The 16147-nt window shown below is 36.0% G+C and overlaps 1 protein-coding gene across 6 annotated transcripts in view; it reads right to left on the reverse strand.

Moving 5' to 3' along the window:
- The window catches only part of PHKA1 (phosphorylase kinase regulatory subunit alpha 1), a 139400-nt gene that overhangs the window by 15599 nt on the left and 107654 nt on the right, over positions 1 to 16147 (reverse strand). For 2 of the 6 annotated variants that reach the window (XM_063634348.1, XM_063634349.1), the window contains 6 exons: positions 15892 to 16021; positions 13754 to 13855; positions 12792 to 12907; positions 12625 to 12663; positions 10449 to 10499; positions 1303 to 1473 (listed from right to left, as the gene is read on the reverse strand). In XM_063634348.1, the coding sequence (XP_063490418.1) occupies positions 1303 to 1473; positions 10449 to 10499; positions 12625 to 12663; positions 12792 to 12907; positions 13754 to 13855; positions 15892 to 16021 (609 nt within the window). Of the gene's footprint in view, positions 1 to 1302; positions 1474 to 8939; positions 9246 to 10448; positions 10500 to 12624; positions 12664 to 12791; positions 12908 to 13753; positions 13856 to 15891; positions 16022 to 16147 lie in introns of those variants that run through there. The other 4 variants (XM_055268710.2, XM_055268709.2, XM_055268708.2 and 1 more) reach the window with 3 other exon arrangements.

Here is a 16147-nt window from a genome sequence, read left to right on the forward strand (position 1 = left end):
TACTGTACATTGCATGTTGTGTATGAGAGATATTGGTTTATGAATGATTTAAAACAATATATTTTCATTTAAATTTTAAGTGCTTTTCTTTGAACATAAAGTCTTAATTTGAAAATGAAGACATGCATTTATCGGACATGTACCGTTACTACATTTTCTAGTTAAGCATCCCATCCCTTCATAAATACTCTTACCCTGCTCTTGTTTTTCCACAGTACTTATCATCTTTTACCATTCTAGATACTTTGCTTATTTACTTATTATTATTTACAATTTGTTTCTCCCTAGTAGAATATACGTTCAAGGAGAATGAAGATTATTGTGTTTTGTTCTTTGCTGTATGAGCACATAGAACATTGCCATAATCCATCCATAGCTGAAGAGATAAAATCGTATTTGTCACCATTGTGCTATAGAAGTTAGCTGTAAAAAAAGCAAGTTATCAGTACTTTTTAAAAGGAAGATTGCCAGAGCCCATAGTCTGAGGAATCAACTTTTACCTTTCTAAAAGATCACCTGATTCTGTCCTTGGAAGAATATCAGTGCCCAAAGGGGAAAAAACATAACTAAAGGGTTTTAAGTCCTGGATGAAGTGATCTTCAGGTCTTTATTAAAGCCAATGATGCAGAAACTGGCACCTAAGAGACTATGAATGAGACCTATGCTGAGCATAATAGTGCTGTTGGCCCTCTAAAACTGTCACCACCATAATCGTGTGGCAGGCCCTTAAATTTCTGGCCAAATAGGCCTTCAAAAGAAAAAATAAATATTGGTCATATCAAAGAGTCTCCGAACTATTACCATCATTATGACTTTGCATTTATTTAGTAGTGTTCATCGAAGAAAAAATATAGGTAATAACTCCTAACACAAACTCCCCAAGTACTGCATTTGTTTTACTCTACTGATACTTGGTTATGAATAGCACGTTGCTACAAATAACATTTACAACCCTCCACAGCTACAAAGAAAGTTTGCTCTTTAGTAACAAATTCATTTGATTAGCAGCAAATGTATCACAATGTCCAACTATGGCCAGAAGGAGAGAAGTGATTATTTTAAAAGTCTAATTTAGAAACAAAAATTACTATGGGAAAAATAATAGAAAGAGACTAAATTATTAATAATGCCACAATAACAAATCAACTGTTTCATTTTTATGTTTTCTTCTTGGTTTTGTCTATCTGAGTTTTGACTTTTACATAATTGCAGTGATTACATTACAGTCATGTCATATCTCTGCCAAGGAGACTGAGAATTTCAAGGGGCAAAAATGAGACATCAACAATGTATTATGCTCACCTTCTGCAAAACTTTCCATACTTTTTGATAAAATCCAACTGGTACTCTATTCAGTGCCCCATCCAGCCTTCTTCGGCGTTGCCATTGACCTTGACGACTATCTTTACATGACTGGTGATCATATGCACTAGGAAAGGACCCACTACTTGGAGTCATAGAGGTTCCAGGTGACTTGGAAGAGGAGAGGAAAGAACATAAATCAAAAGTTATCTCTTTCTCTATGATGAAGTCTTTGAACTTTTTTTTTTTTTTTTGAGACGGAGTCTCGCTCTGTCGCCCAGGCTGGAGTGCAGTGGCATGGCGCAATCTCGGTTCACTGCAAGCTCTGCCTCCCGGGTTCATGCCATTCTCCTGCCTCAGCCTCCCAAATAGCTAGGAGTACAGGCGCCTGCCACCACACCTGGCTAATTTTTTGTATTTTTAGTAGAGACGGGGTATCACCGTGTTAGCCAGGATGGTCTTGATCTCCTGACCTCGTGATCCGCCCACCTCGGCCTCCCAAAGTGCTGGGATTACAGGCGTGAGCCACCATGCTCGGCCCAAGTCTTTGAACTTTATAGTGAACAATAAACATACTCTGCAGAATTATAAACCAAATATTAAGTGAAACAGCCAAGACAAAGAGGTTATAGTGAAGCTAGTAGACTTATATGTAGCTAGCAGTGCTGTACGCTGGTACAATCCTTTTTGAAAGCAATCTGGTGATACATGAGAAGAGCCATAAAAATACTGATGATATGGGACATTCTTAGCTGTCTCTTTATCTGATTATCTCTGTTAAACTTCTAGCTGGTCCATGGTTTAGCTTGTTGCCCTTATGGGCCATAAGATGAGCCATAATAAATTTAAAATTCAAATCATATGAAGTATGTTCTCTAACCACAACAGAAGTCAGTAACAAAAAGAAATTAAGGAAATTTACAAATATGTGGAAATTAAACAACACACTTCTAAATAATAAATGCATTAAGGAAAAAATCACTAGCAAAATTAGAAAATAATGAAATGAATGAAAACGAAAGCACAACATAGCAAAACTTATGGGATGCAGCTAAAACAGCACTTAACGAACAACTTATGTTATAAATGCCTATATTAAAGAAAGGATAAATATCTCAAATCAATAAACAAACTTTCAATTTTAAGACAATAAAGAAAGAAGAGCAAACTAAATTGAAAGCAAGCAGAAGGAAGGAAATAATAAGGATTAGAGTGGAAAGAAATGGAGACTAGAAACACAATAGGGAAAGGATATGAATCCCCAATTTTTTCCTATGAAAATATCAACAAAATAGACAAATCGTTAGCTAGAAGGATCAAAAAGAGGAAATAAAGACCTCAATTCTGACCTTCAGAAAGAAAAAGGATTATAAGGGCATACCATCTGCAGCCATATGCGGACAAATTACATAATCTCAATGAAACAGACAAATTCCTAGAAAGACATAAACTACCCAAACCAACTCAAAAAGAAAGATAACATCTTAATAGACCTATTACAAACAAATATATCAAATTAGTAAGTACAAAACTTCCTACAAAGTATGGGTTCTTGGCTCGTGATGCACGGGCATATGGCTTGTGCCTGTATTCCCAGCTACTTGGGAGGCTGAGGTGGAAGGATTGCATGAGCCCCGGAGTTTGAGAACACCTTGGGTGATATCGTTAGACTCTGTCTCAAATGAACAAACAAACAAATAAACAAACGTTCCCACATAGTAGTAAAGCCCATGCACAGATGGGTTAACTGGTTAATTCTACAAAACATTTAAAGAGGAATTAATACTAGCTCTTCACAATCTCTTCCAAAAAAGAGAAGGGAACACTTCCCAAGTCATTCTATGAGGCCAATATTACCCAGATACCAAAATCAGACAAAGATGTCACCAGAAAACTACAGTCCAATATCCTTTATGAATATCGATGCAAAAATCCTCCAGGAAATACTAGAAAACCAAATTCAGTGATATACTAAAAGGATTATGCAACATGAAGTGGGACTGATTCCAGAAATTCAAGGCTGTTTTAACATCTGAACATCAATTAATGTAATACACTACATCAATAGAATAAAAGATAAAAAACGCATCATCTTAATAGATACAGAAAAAAACACATAACAAAATTCGACACACCTTCATGATAAAAACACTCAACAAACTAGGAACAGAAGGGAACCTCCTCAGTCTAATAAAAGTTTAGATTTTTTTCCTACAACCCAGAGCTAACATCATAATGAGTGGTTGAAGACTGAAGCTTTCCCCCCGAAGATCAGAACAAGACAAGGATGTCCACTCTTATCACTTGTATTCAACATTTTATGGGGGGCTTGAACCAGGGAGATTAAGAAAAGAAATAAAAGGCATCCAGATTGGAAACGAAGAGGTAAAAACTCTATTTGCAGATGACATGATCTTGTAATAGAAAATTCTAAGGAATTCACTAACAAGCAACTACAACTAATAAATGAGTTCAGTGAAGTTTCATGATATAAGATCAATAACAAAAATCAATTAAATTTTACTTGAGTAGACATTTCACCAAAGATGATATACAAATAGCCACCACACACATGTAAAGATGCTCAACATCACTAATCATCATGGAAATGCGAATCAAACCACAATGAGCTATCACCTCACAGCTGTTAGGATGACCATGGTTAAAAAAACACCCAAAGATAACAGGTATTGGTGAGAATGTGAAGAAATTAGGACCCTTGTACACTGTTGCAGGGAATGTAAAATGGTGCAGCCACTATAGAACACATTATGGAAGTTCTTCAAAAATTAAAAATAGAATTACCATATGATTCAGCAATCCCACTTCTGGATATTTATCCAAAAGAATTGAAGTCAGAATCTTGAAGAGATATTTGCATGCCCATGTTCAAATGCAGCATTATTCACAATAGTCAAGATATGAAAATAACCTAAATATATATCAACAACTGAATGGCAAAAGAAAATCTGGTAATACATAAAATGGAATATTATTCAGCCTTTAAAAAAGAAGGAAATTTTGCAAAATATGACAGTGTCGATGAACCTGGAGGACACTATGCTATGAGAAATAAGCCAGTCACAGAATAACAAATTCTGTATGATTCCAGTTATGTAATGTATCTGAAACAGCCAAACTCATAGAAGCAGAGAGTAGAACAGTAGTTGTCAGGGGCTGGGTAGAGGGGAAAATGGGAACTTGCTATTCAATGGGTATAAAGTTTCAGTTATGTAAGATGAAAACGTTCTAGAGATCTACTGTACAACATCAAGCCTATAGTTAATGATACTGTATTGTACACTTAAAAATTTTTTAAGGGGTAGATCTCATGTTAAATGTCTTACTACAATAAAAAAATCAACTGTATTTGTAAACGGCAGCAATGAACAATATTAAAATAAAATTAAGAAAACAATTCCATTAGAAATAACATTAAGAATAACAAAATATGTCGGAATAAATTTAACAAAAGAAGTCCAAAACAAATACTCTGAAAACTATAAAACATGTTGAAAGAAATTAAAGACCTAAATAAGTTGAAATATAGTTCCATGTTCATGGGTCAGAAGACTTAACATCATTAAGATGGCAATATATCAAAAACTGATGGACAGACTGAACACAATCTCTATCAACATACCAGCTGGGATCTTTGCAGAAATTGACAAGCTGATCCTAACATTCATATTTAAAAAGAAGATTGAAGTTGGAGAGCTCACACTTCCTGATTTCAAAATTTACTCTAAAGCTATCAAAACTACAAAACTATCAAAACTGTGTCATATTGGTATAGGATAGACATACAGATCGATGGAATAGAACAGGGAGTTCAAAAATAAACCATTATATTTTGGTCAATTAATTTTCAACAAGGACGCCAAGATAATTAAATGAGGGAAAAATAGCCTTTTCAACAAATGGTGCTGGAACAGTGACAACCACATGCAAAAGAATGAAGTTGAACTCTCTACCTTATACCACACACAAAAATTAAGCCCATTGTGCAGAAAAGAGTTAAGACAGTAGGCCAGAACTGCTATTCTTGGAAAGACTTGCTTACAAGGTTGGCCCTTGGCTGGCATTTAGAAACTTAGAAACTTGGATTCTGGGAGAGTTCTCACCATTCCCAGAACTAATAACAGTGGTTTACCCTGCCTAAACTGTACAAACGCTATGGTTTATGTTGAACGTTTCCTTTCTTTCTGGGAGTTCAGAGTTTTGATACATGCCAGACAGAGGCTGTTTATGTGACCAGCCCTCAACAAGAACAACGGGTGCTGAGTCTTTAATGAACTTCCTTGGTTGGCAATGACATCTTGTCACAACTCATTGCAGGGTGACTCTACTGACACAGTACTCTGGAAGCTTGTGTCTGTTTTCCCTAGACTTTGACCAATGACTCTTTTAAATTTTTTTTTAACTTTTGTAGGTGCATAGTAGGTTTATATATTTATGAGGTATATGAGACATTTTATTACAGGCATACAATGCATAATAACCACATCAGGGTAAATGGGGTATCCGTTATCTCAAGCATTTATCCTTCCTTTGTGTTACAAACAACCCAATTATACTTTTTATTATTTTAAAATGTACAATAAATTATTGTTGACTGTAGTTACACTGTGCCCAATGCATCTTGTACCCTTTCGGTGTAATAAACCGTAGCAGTGAGTATGACTATATGCTGAGTCCTATGGTCTTCCTAGTGAATCATTAAATCTGAAGGTGATCTTGGGGATCCCTCCATACATAATCATAGACTTAAATGTAACAGAAAACTATATAAAACCCTTAGAACACAAATAGGAATAAATCTTTGTGACCTTCGGTTAGGCAAAGCCTTCTTAGATATGACACCAAAAACATCATGATTAACAAAAGAAAAAATAGACAAACTGGACTTTGTCCAAATTAAAAATTTTTGTTGTTTAAAGAATACTTAATGGTATTGAGTGAAAAGACAACTCACAGGATGGGAGAAATATTTGCAAATTATATATCTTAAAAGGGACTTGTATCCAGAATATATAAAGAATCCTTGCAACTCAACAATAAAAAGACAAAAAAAATTAAAATAGGTACAAATGTGAATTGAAATTTCTCTAAAGAAGATAAACAAATGGCCACTGGGCACATGAAAAGACACTCCTGTGGGTTTGTCATAGATAGCTCTTATTATTTTGGGATACGTCCCATCAATACCTAATTTATTGAGAGTTTTTAGCATGAAGTGTTGTTGAATTTTGTCAAAGGCCTTTTCTGCATCTATTGAGATAATCATGTGGTTTTTGTCTTTGGTTCTGTTTATATGCTGGATTACATTTATTGATTTGCGTATGTTGAACCAGCCTTGCATCCCAGGGATGAAGCTCACTTGATTATGGTGGATAAGCTTTTTGATGTGCTGCTGGATTCAGTTTGCCAGTAAACCCACAGCCAATATCATACTGAATGGGCAAAAACTGGAAGCATTCCCTCTGAAAACTGGCACAAGACAGGGATGCCCTCTCTCACCACTCCTATTCAACATAGTGCTGGAAGTTCTGGCCAGAGCAATCAGGCAGGAGAAGGAAATAAAGGGTATTCAATTAGGAAAAGAGGAAGTCAAATTGTCCCTGTTTGCAGATGACATGATTGTATATCTAGAAAACCCCACTGTCTCAGCCCAAAATCTCCTTAAGCTGATTAGCAACTTCAGCAAAGTCTCAGGATACAAAATCAATGTACAAAAATCACAAGCATTCTTGTACACCAATCACAGACAAACAGAGAGCCAAATCGTGAGTGAACTCCCATTCACAATTGCTTCAAAGAGAATAAAATACCTAGGAATCCAACTTACAAGGGATGTGAAGGACCTCTTCAAGGAGAACTACAAACCACTGTTCAACGAAATAAAAGAGGATACAAACAAATGGAAGAATATTCCATGCTCATGGGTTGGAAGAATCAATATCATGAAAATGGCCATACTGCCCAAGGTAATTTATAGATTCAATGCCATCCCCATCAAGCTACCAATGACTTTCTTCACAGAATTGGAAAAAACTACTTTCAAGTTCATATGGAACCAAAAAAGAGCCCGCATCACCAAGTCAATCCTAAGCCAAAAGAACAAAGCCGGAGGCATCACGCTACCTGACTTCAAACTATACTACAAGGCTACGGTAACCAAAACAGCATGGTACTGGTACCACAACAGAGACATAGATCAATGGAACAGAACAGAGCCCTCAGAAATGATGCCACATATCTACAGCTATCTGATCTTTGACAAACCTGACAAAAACAAGCAATGGGGAAAGGATTCCCTATTTAATAAATGGTGCTGGGAAAACTGGCTAGCCATATGTAGAAAGCTGAAACTGGATCCCTTCCTTACACCTTATACAAAAATTAATTCAAGATGGATTAAAGACTTAAATGTTAGACCTAAAACCATTAAAATCCTACAAGAAAACCTAGGCAATACCATTCAGGACATAGGCATGGGCAAGGACTTCATGTCTAAAACACCAAAAGCAATGGCAACAAAAGCCAAAATTGACAAATAGGATCTAATTAAACTAAAGAGCTTCTGCACAGCAAAAGAAACTACCATCAGAGTGAACAGGCAACCTACAGAATGGGAGAAAATTTTTGCAACCTACTCATCTGACAAAGGGCTAATATCCAGAATCTACAATGAACTCAAACAAATTTACAAGAACAAAACAAACAACCCCATCAAAAAGTGGGCAAAGGACATGAACAGACACTTCTCAAAAGAAGACATTTATGCAGCCAAAAAACACATGAAGAAATGCTTATCATCACTGGCCATCAGAGAAATGCAAATCAAAACCACAGTGAGATACCATCTCACACCAGTTAGAATGGTCATCATTAAAAAATCAGGAAACAACAGGTGCTGGAGAGGATGTGGAGAAATAGGAACACTTTTACACTGTTGGTGGGACTGTAAACTAGTTCAACCACTGTGGAAGTCAGTGTGGCGATTCCTCAGGGATCTAGAACTAGAAATACCATTTGACCCAGCCATCCCATTACTGGGTATATACCCAAAGGACTATAAATCATGCTGCTATAAAGACACATGCACATGTATGTTTATTGCGGCACTATTCACAATAGCAAAGACTTGGAACCAACCCAAATGTCCAACAACGATAGACTGGATTAAGAAAATGTGGCACATATACACCATGGAATACTATGCAGCCATAAAAAATGATGAGTTCATGTACTTTGTAGGGACATGGATGAAACTGGAAAACATCATTCTCAGTAAACTATCGCAAGGACAAAAAACCAAACACTGCATGTTCTCACTCATAGGTGGGCATTGAACAATGAGAACTCACGGACACAGGAAGGGGAACATCACACTCCGGGGACTGTTGTGGGGTTGGGGGAGGGGGGAGGGACAGCATTAGGAGATATACCTAATGCTAAATGACGAGTTAATGGGTGCAGGAAATCAACATGGCACATGGATACATATGTAACAAATCTGCACATTGTGCACATGTACCCTAAAACCTAAAGTATAATAATAAAAAAAAAAAAAAAAAGAAAAGACACTCCTTATCATTAGCTATTAGGGAAATGTAAATCAAAACCACAGTGAGATACCAGTTCACACCCATCAGGATGGCTATAATAAAAAAGACAATTGTAAGGGTTGGTGAAGATGTGAAGAAATTGGAACTCTCATACACTGCTGGTGGGAATGTAAAATGGTGCAGCCCTTTTGGACATGTCTGGCAGTTCTTCAGAATGCGAAACATAGTTACCATATGACCCAGCACTTCCAGTCCTAGATATATATCCAAGAGAAGTGAAAACATTTGTCCATACAAAAACTTGTGCATGAAGGTTCATTGTAGAATTATTCATAGTAGCCAAAAAGTGGAAACAATCCAGGTGTCCATCAACTGATGAATGGATAAATAAAATGTGGTACATTAATTTAGTAGGATATTATTCAGCAATAAAAAAATAAACTTTTGATACATGCTAAAACACAATGAACTTTGAAAAAGTTATACTAAGTAAAGGATAAAATACATTGGGCAAAGTGGTTAACAGTTTAAATTCAGAAATAAATATAAGATAGAAGATAATAGACATATTATCTGAGAAAAGAACTTCTCACATTTTAATTTGGGCCAAATGCCTAAATCACCAACCAATGCAATGTAAAAAAGAAAAGAGCCCCCAAACATTTCTATTGGCAAGTGACTATCGCACTGATCTATTGAGTAGATGAACTGCCATTTAATTATCTTCATTGTCTTGTTTATACCACCAAGATCCTAGGCTGTTGATTGTGAGGTCAAACCAGAAAGGGTATAGGTCTGATAAAGTACAATTCAGACTGTTTTCCAAAGCCAAATATCAATCATTTTGAGTTTTTAAATTTTCTTCTCTACCCCTGTCCTATGTTAATGTGGATATGATAGAGTCGGCCAAGTCTTATTAGTTCATTACAGGGTATTTGATTAAGGTTAACCAAAATACTAATATTGTTTCGAATAATTTTCCATTTTTTGTTTGGTTATTGTCTAGCCTAAATCTCTTCAGCTTGAGAAATCTGAAATCATAGGCCATTATGAGTCTTTGATTTAAACCAAATAAATTTAATTAGAGGTCAGTCTTCCTAAATTGTAAGCTTCATGAGGGCAAGGACCGCATCCATTTTGTTCACAGTGCCTGGCACAAAACTGGCACTCAATTAATATTTACTAAATGAATTCATAATCAGAAGCATAGCTAAGCCAGTGGTTTTCAAACTTAAAAATGCATCAGAATCATCTAAATAAAACAGATTACTGGGCCTCATCCCCAGTCTTTCTGACTCAGTGTACTTAGGGTGGGACCAAGAATTTATACTTAATCAATACTTAGCAAATTGAATTTTGTTTTCTGAAATCGCAAAGAGGCTGGAGTTGAACTCCCTTCCCTACGTTATTGGAAAATAAATGAAAAGATTCGCCGCCATATATGAAATTGCTTAATACTTATTTTAATTCTTGATTTTGTTTTTCTTTTTAATCAACCAGTATATGTCATGATTTATATAAGAGCATATTCAAAGCACATGTGAATGGCATATATGAGAAGATCACAGCAGTTACCATAAAAGATGGTGACATCAAATCTACACCCAGGGGATGACCACCATTGGACTATGAGAACAAATTAAGAAAATAAAATTTTAAAAGATATGAGGCCAGGAAACAATTATTTGTACTTTTAAGTCACTAGTGGAGTAAAAATACAGACTATTTCATTATGTAGTCAGCACATAATCATTAAAAAGCTGATGAAGTAACTTTACTCTAGAAGCCATGGTGAAGGGAAAAGAAATAAAAATACTCATAATTTTTTTTTCATAATCAGAAAAGAGGGCATTCTTGAGTGATAGGGACAAAATGGCTTAGAACAATACAAAATACCAGACAGGCAGGTGAGGATGGAAGTTAATATTTAGAAATAAGAAAGTAATGCAAACTTAGGACTCTCAGTCCTCTAAATTATAGTCCTAGTGATTTTGGCTCCCTTGAAAAGCTATAAGTAGTGAATGTGTAGAAAAAACTTAAATGATGTAGCTGGGTAGGTCAAGTCTCAACATCATATTAATCTAGCTGGGAACATGTACTTCAAGTTGTAAATATATAATGAACTTATAAGTAATGCTGAGTGACTATCAACAATTATAAAATGTTTATCCAATAACTCTCAACCAAATCAAAGATTATTTACTAATAATGCCAGTGTAACTAACTATTCAGTACTGAATGTAGTTCTTTCATGTTTCAAATAGGAAAATGTTCAGATTATTCAAATTATTCAAGAAAACTGTAAAGTGAACACAAGGCCCTTTCTTACTCCATTTTCATACTTATTCTTGCATAAATATAAATGCCATAGGGCATTTGATGAGTGTACTTAAGTTACCTCAAATTAAGCTTCAAGCATTGGCTCATTGTCTTTCTAAATGGCTTCTAATTCCTTTAAAAAAAAACCAAATAGCAAGGTGGTGGCATGCCTTAGTCCCAGCCACTCTGGAGACTGAGGTAGGAGGATTGCGTGAATCCAGGATTTTGTGCCTGTTAATTGCCACTGCACTCCAGCCTGGACAACATAGTGAGACCCCAGTGCTAAAAAACTAAAAAAAAGAAACGAAAACTAAAAATAAAACTCCAAATTTCCATTTCACCTCTCCTCTTCTGGAGGTTTCAATACTGCAAGCTATCATAATTCTATTCTGAAAACAGGAGGAGTAGTTTTAAGCTTTTCATAAAATGTGCTTCTAGGAGAGACCAAATCAGTAATTTCTCAACTTGGAGATCTTGAAACCACATGACTTCCTAGAGTTTTAAAAAGAAGCTATGGAAGCTTTTGTTAACTATTTCCTTGTATAATGCAACCACTCTCTATTCTCACCTGCAGGAAAAATTAAGAGGCTACAACAGGGTATTTAGTGATTCCCACTATCTCCCAGACTGATTTAGATGTTTCTCCTTCTATGTGTCCACAGCACCTTTTCTACATCTTGTTAAACAAAAAATTATTCAATGATACTTGTTAAAGCACAGTAAGGAAGACTTTATTCAGGACCATTGTTAATAGGTACAGAACCATCGCAACGAGGTCTTGCAGTAAGGGAGAGAGATTGCGTTCCCCTCTGAATACAACATAATCAAGTCGGAATTTATAGCCAAGGGGTGGAAAATTACTAAGAGGGAAACATCAGAGGTAGGGAGGATTCTGGCTAAACCTTCCTAACAGGATTTTTGCTGAAGACAGGCCAGGGTGATTGGACATCACCTGGGGGTGGGAGAAGATGAGGAGCCTGATCAGATATCAAGGATGATAAGATATCGAGGATAGGGGTTTCTGGCTAAACTGACTTAGCAGGGTTCTCTTGCTAAAGCTGGATTTTACAAGGAAGTGCACAAATGGGCCTAGGAAAAGGTTCAGAAGCCCACCTAAACTCTGGCCAAGCAAAGACTTTGCTTGAAGTCTAAGTCTTGTTTTATAAAGAAAATTAATTCGAAAATTACATCAGTCCTAATAAGAGAAACTTCAATTTCTTGTAATCAGATGCAAGTTACTTTCCTTCTAAAATTAGCAAGGTACTTTGGTCCAGAAAAAGGAAAGCTATCTGCAAAATGACTGTTATAAAGGCGATTCAAACAATCTACTCCATGACTTGTTACCTTATTTGTAAAAAGGCCATGAGCTCATGCATGTTATATAGAACTAAAGGTAAGTTAAACCATGTTAAGTGATCCCTAGTTGTTTCACCTGATTCTCAGCTGAGATTGACAGTCTACGAAATTCCACCTGAAACATAAATGGCTCAAATTAAACTCAGAATGTGAAACGAAATAAATGACCCAACAAAGTCTGATTCCAAAAGAATGTTCTGAAACATGGCAATATCCCAGCTAATCTCCCAATTAGTATCTTACCTGCTTTATCTCACTTTTTAACTGCATGATCCCAGTTCGTTCTGTTTTGGTTGCTCCAACAGCACCAATCTCGTGGATAGAAATAGCAGGACTGACATTTGAATCAGTGGGACGAACTATGTAGTATGAGAGATTACAGAGAAAGAGAGAAGATAATAAGGTTCAATTTCTTCCCCATCACGTTTAAAAAAAAACTTTCATATATATCCTTATTTTTAACTTAATTTAAAAACTATAACCTTGCTATTTGAAATGTGGTCCATGGACCAACAGCATCTGTACCACCTAGGAGCTTGTTAGTAGAATCTCAGGTCCCACCCCAGATCTACTGAATCAAAATGTGCATTTTAGCAAGATACCCTGCTTGAAACGCACTGCTTTTTAACTTTCTTTTACCACTCTAAGGTCTGACATCCAACCATCTGACCGTATATATCTACTTACCCTAACCCTGAAAGTTGAGCATGAGAGATGACCGCTTTTCATTTGCTCTGCTGCTTTAGGTACGCAATGCCAAATCCAACCAAAACCACAAATGTAGGTGGACTATTAATTTTTAAGTTTAAAGTTGAAGGGTTACATTAGAAGTACCATAAGCAGCTATACACATAATACAATACTGTAAGAGCTACTGAATTATTGCCAATTAGAATACAAGAAAGTTTCAGATGATATGGGTTGCTAGTTGTCCTAAAGTGGAGACTTAAGATAATGTGAGGGAATGCATTAAACAGTTAAAAATGAAACATGATAGTAATCAATCCACTTAGTTGATACATCATTTAAGGAAAAATATAGTGGTTTCCAAATCTTGTTTCAGAAGACAGCTTGGTTTCTGTTTTATATATTGGAGTTTATTTATTTGGGGCAAAAGGTTCCTGTGATGAAGGAAAAACATTTTAAAACCAATGAGACACTTAAACCAAACAGTATGAAATGAAAATGCAGTTATTCAACCTCACCGCTTCGTTCCACTCCAAACTCCTTGCCGCTGAGAATGTGATGCAGGAGATTCTTCATGGCCGAAGGACTGAGATTCATCAGGCCCTCTGTGGCTTCCTCAGCTAGTCAGCAGAAATGTTAGAACAGAAGGACTTCTAATTTGCCTGCCATGCCCTCTCTATATTTTCTCTATTTCTTTTCTTGCTTAGAATTTCTGAGTCACTTGATTGAAGAACAGAATTACAAAATAAATTGATAGCACCCTACTGCTTAGGTATTCTTACTTCCACAGATTCTTAATTATTTAAGGACTGACTATCCAGTTTGTGGATTAGCAAGGTAATTGATTTCTTCCTCACCCCGCTTCCACACCATTAGGGTACTTAGTAAAATCTTTATTTGAAGGTGGGAAGAATGAAAGAAGAACAACGGAACTGGAGGCCATTCAGAGAAAGGCAATGAATGTATATATGCAGATAGACTAAAATAATTAAAACTTCTCAGCCTGGAAATAATAGAGACTTAAAAGAGATAGATTTGAATCCATTAAATTATGAATATATGAGGATAACCTGAACATGTTAATCAGCATCACACATTTATTAAAAGTTGACTACATGCAGGTCATCATTTTAAGTAACATTAGTACAAGCAGGTATGACGACATGATACCTAATCTTAGTCTGACTATCTCTTTGGGAGTGATGGAACATGAAAACAAGATAAGCAATAAAACATTGCATATTCTATGTGCCAAATGGGAGATATAGACAATAATTGCCTTTGAAATCAATGGAGACATCAATCTCCAAGGACTGGAACTGCCAAAATTAGTGGGAAGTACTGTGGGAGTAAAAGATAAAGGCCAGACTGTTGAGGGTATTAAATATCAGACTCAGGAATCTTGACTTTATCCTATAAGGAATAAAGAGCCATGGTTTTCACGAATCCACAGGAAAACAAGAAATATAACAGGCTAAATTAAGGAAAAGTGAATATTCAGGGGCTTATCCCTTATCGAGGTTTATTATTGAGCAATCACACCCTCTTGCAAAAAAAAATTATACTATATAATGTTTATCTGTAACAATGTACTGAACTGGAAATCATTTGCAATCAGGTGGACTCAGACTCAAATTCCACTATTTACTAGCGATGTTACTTCGGGGAAGTTAGTTAACCCTCTTGAGTTTCAGTTTCTTTATTGGTAAAAGTGACACAATAATACCTTCTTCTCCAGAGGATTCTTGAAAGGATTAAATGACACAATATATGTAAGCTTAAAGCAAAAAGCACAGTATCTGGCATATGGTAGGTATAAAATAATTGTTAGCTCTCTTCTGTCAAAGGGTTACTTAAATATAAATTATCTCATGTGTTTGAGTTAGGTTTGACTCAAACTGATAAATTTAGCTACTTGCTAACAGCTTGATTCAAAGTCTTTTGGGGGAAATTTAACAGAAAGAATGGCTAAAATTGAGTTTTACAACTTTGATTTTATTTTTCTGTGCCATCCCTATCTGTATTATTTTGCAATTCTTGTTGAAATCAAACAAATACTAATGGAATAAGGAGTCATGTCATAGGGGTCCATTTTTCCCCTTCACACTTTATACCATTTTGCCCTACAGCTTTTACAGGCCCCAACTATTCTTCTAACTAAAACTTTTATCTTGCCAAATACACCTATAGTTAATTTCAAAGAGAGTCTTGTCAGATAGATGTTAATGAAAACGTCATCTTCCTTTATTCAATCATGATGGTGACTAGACAGAATACTGACACCATGATCCACTGATGTAGTGACTCATTCTTGGTGTACAGACGCTCCACTGCCTAAATCTGAACCCAACCCAATCTGTCACATTCAAGTACTCTCCAGAGTTAGAGAAATGAAGTTAGCAAAGAGTGATAAGAGGGATTTGGAGTGAAGAGCCCACAGGAGATGGCATTCTGAAGCTGCGAACTGATACACAAATGTGTCATCATATCAGCTCCTTGACTTGCATAAATAGTGACTAACAGGGGAACAAGGTTGCCATATCCAGCTTCTGAGCTATGGATAAAAATGTTTTAGCTTGCTTTCTTTCCTGATTCCAAACTCTATAAACTTACATCAAAAGTGAATTCTACCTAAAACAGTTACTGAATTAAGTACCTGAGCATCGAAGGGAGTGGGCCAGTTCTGTTGCCATAACTTGTATGATCAGACCAATTCGAAGTCGAAACATTTCAGCAAAGAGGCCAGGCTGGGTTCGCATATACATGGCTAGATATACCATTATTTCCTGCACGAGGAGTAGATATAGACAAAAATAATGGCCTAGGTCTCACAATGCCTATTTTGTTGTCTTTGGAAATTGCTAGATCAATTAAAAACAAACTTTAAAATATCAATCACCAGATTAGCCTTT

This window comes from Symphalangus syndactylus, chromosome X, assembly GCF_028878055.3.
Source record: "Symphalangus syndactylus isolate Jambi chromosome X, NHGRI_mSymSyn1-v2.1_pri, whole genome shotgun sequence".
NCBI lineage: Eukaryota > Metazoa > Chordata > Mammalia > Primates > Hylobatidae > Symphalangus > Symphalangus syndactylus.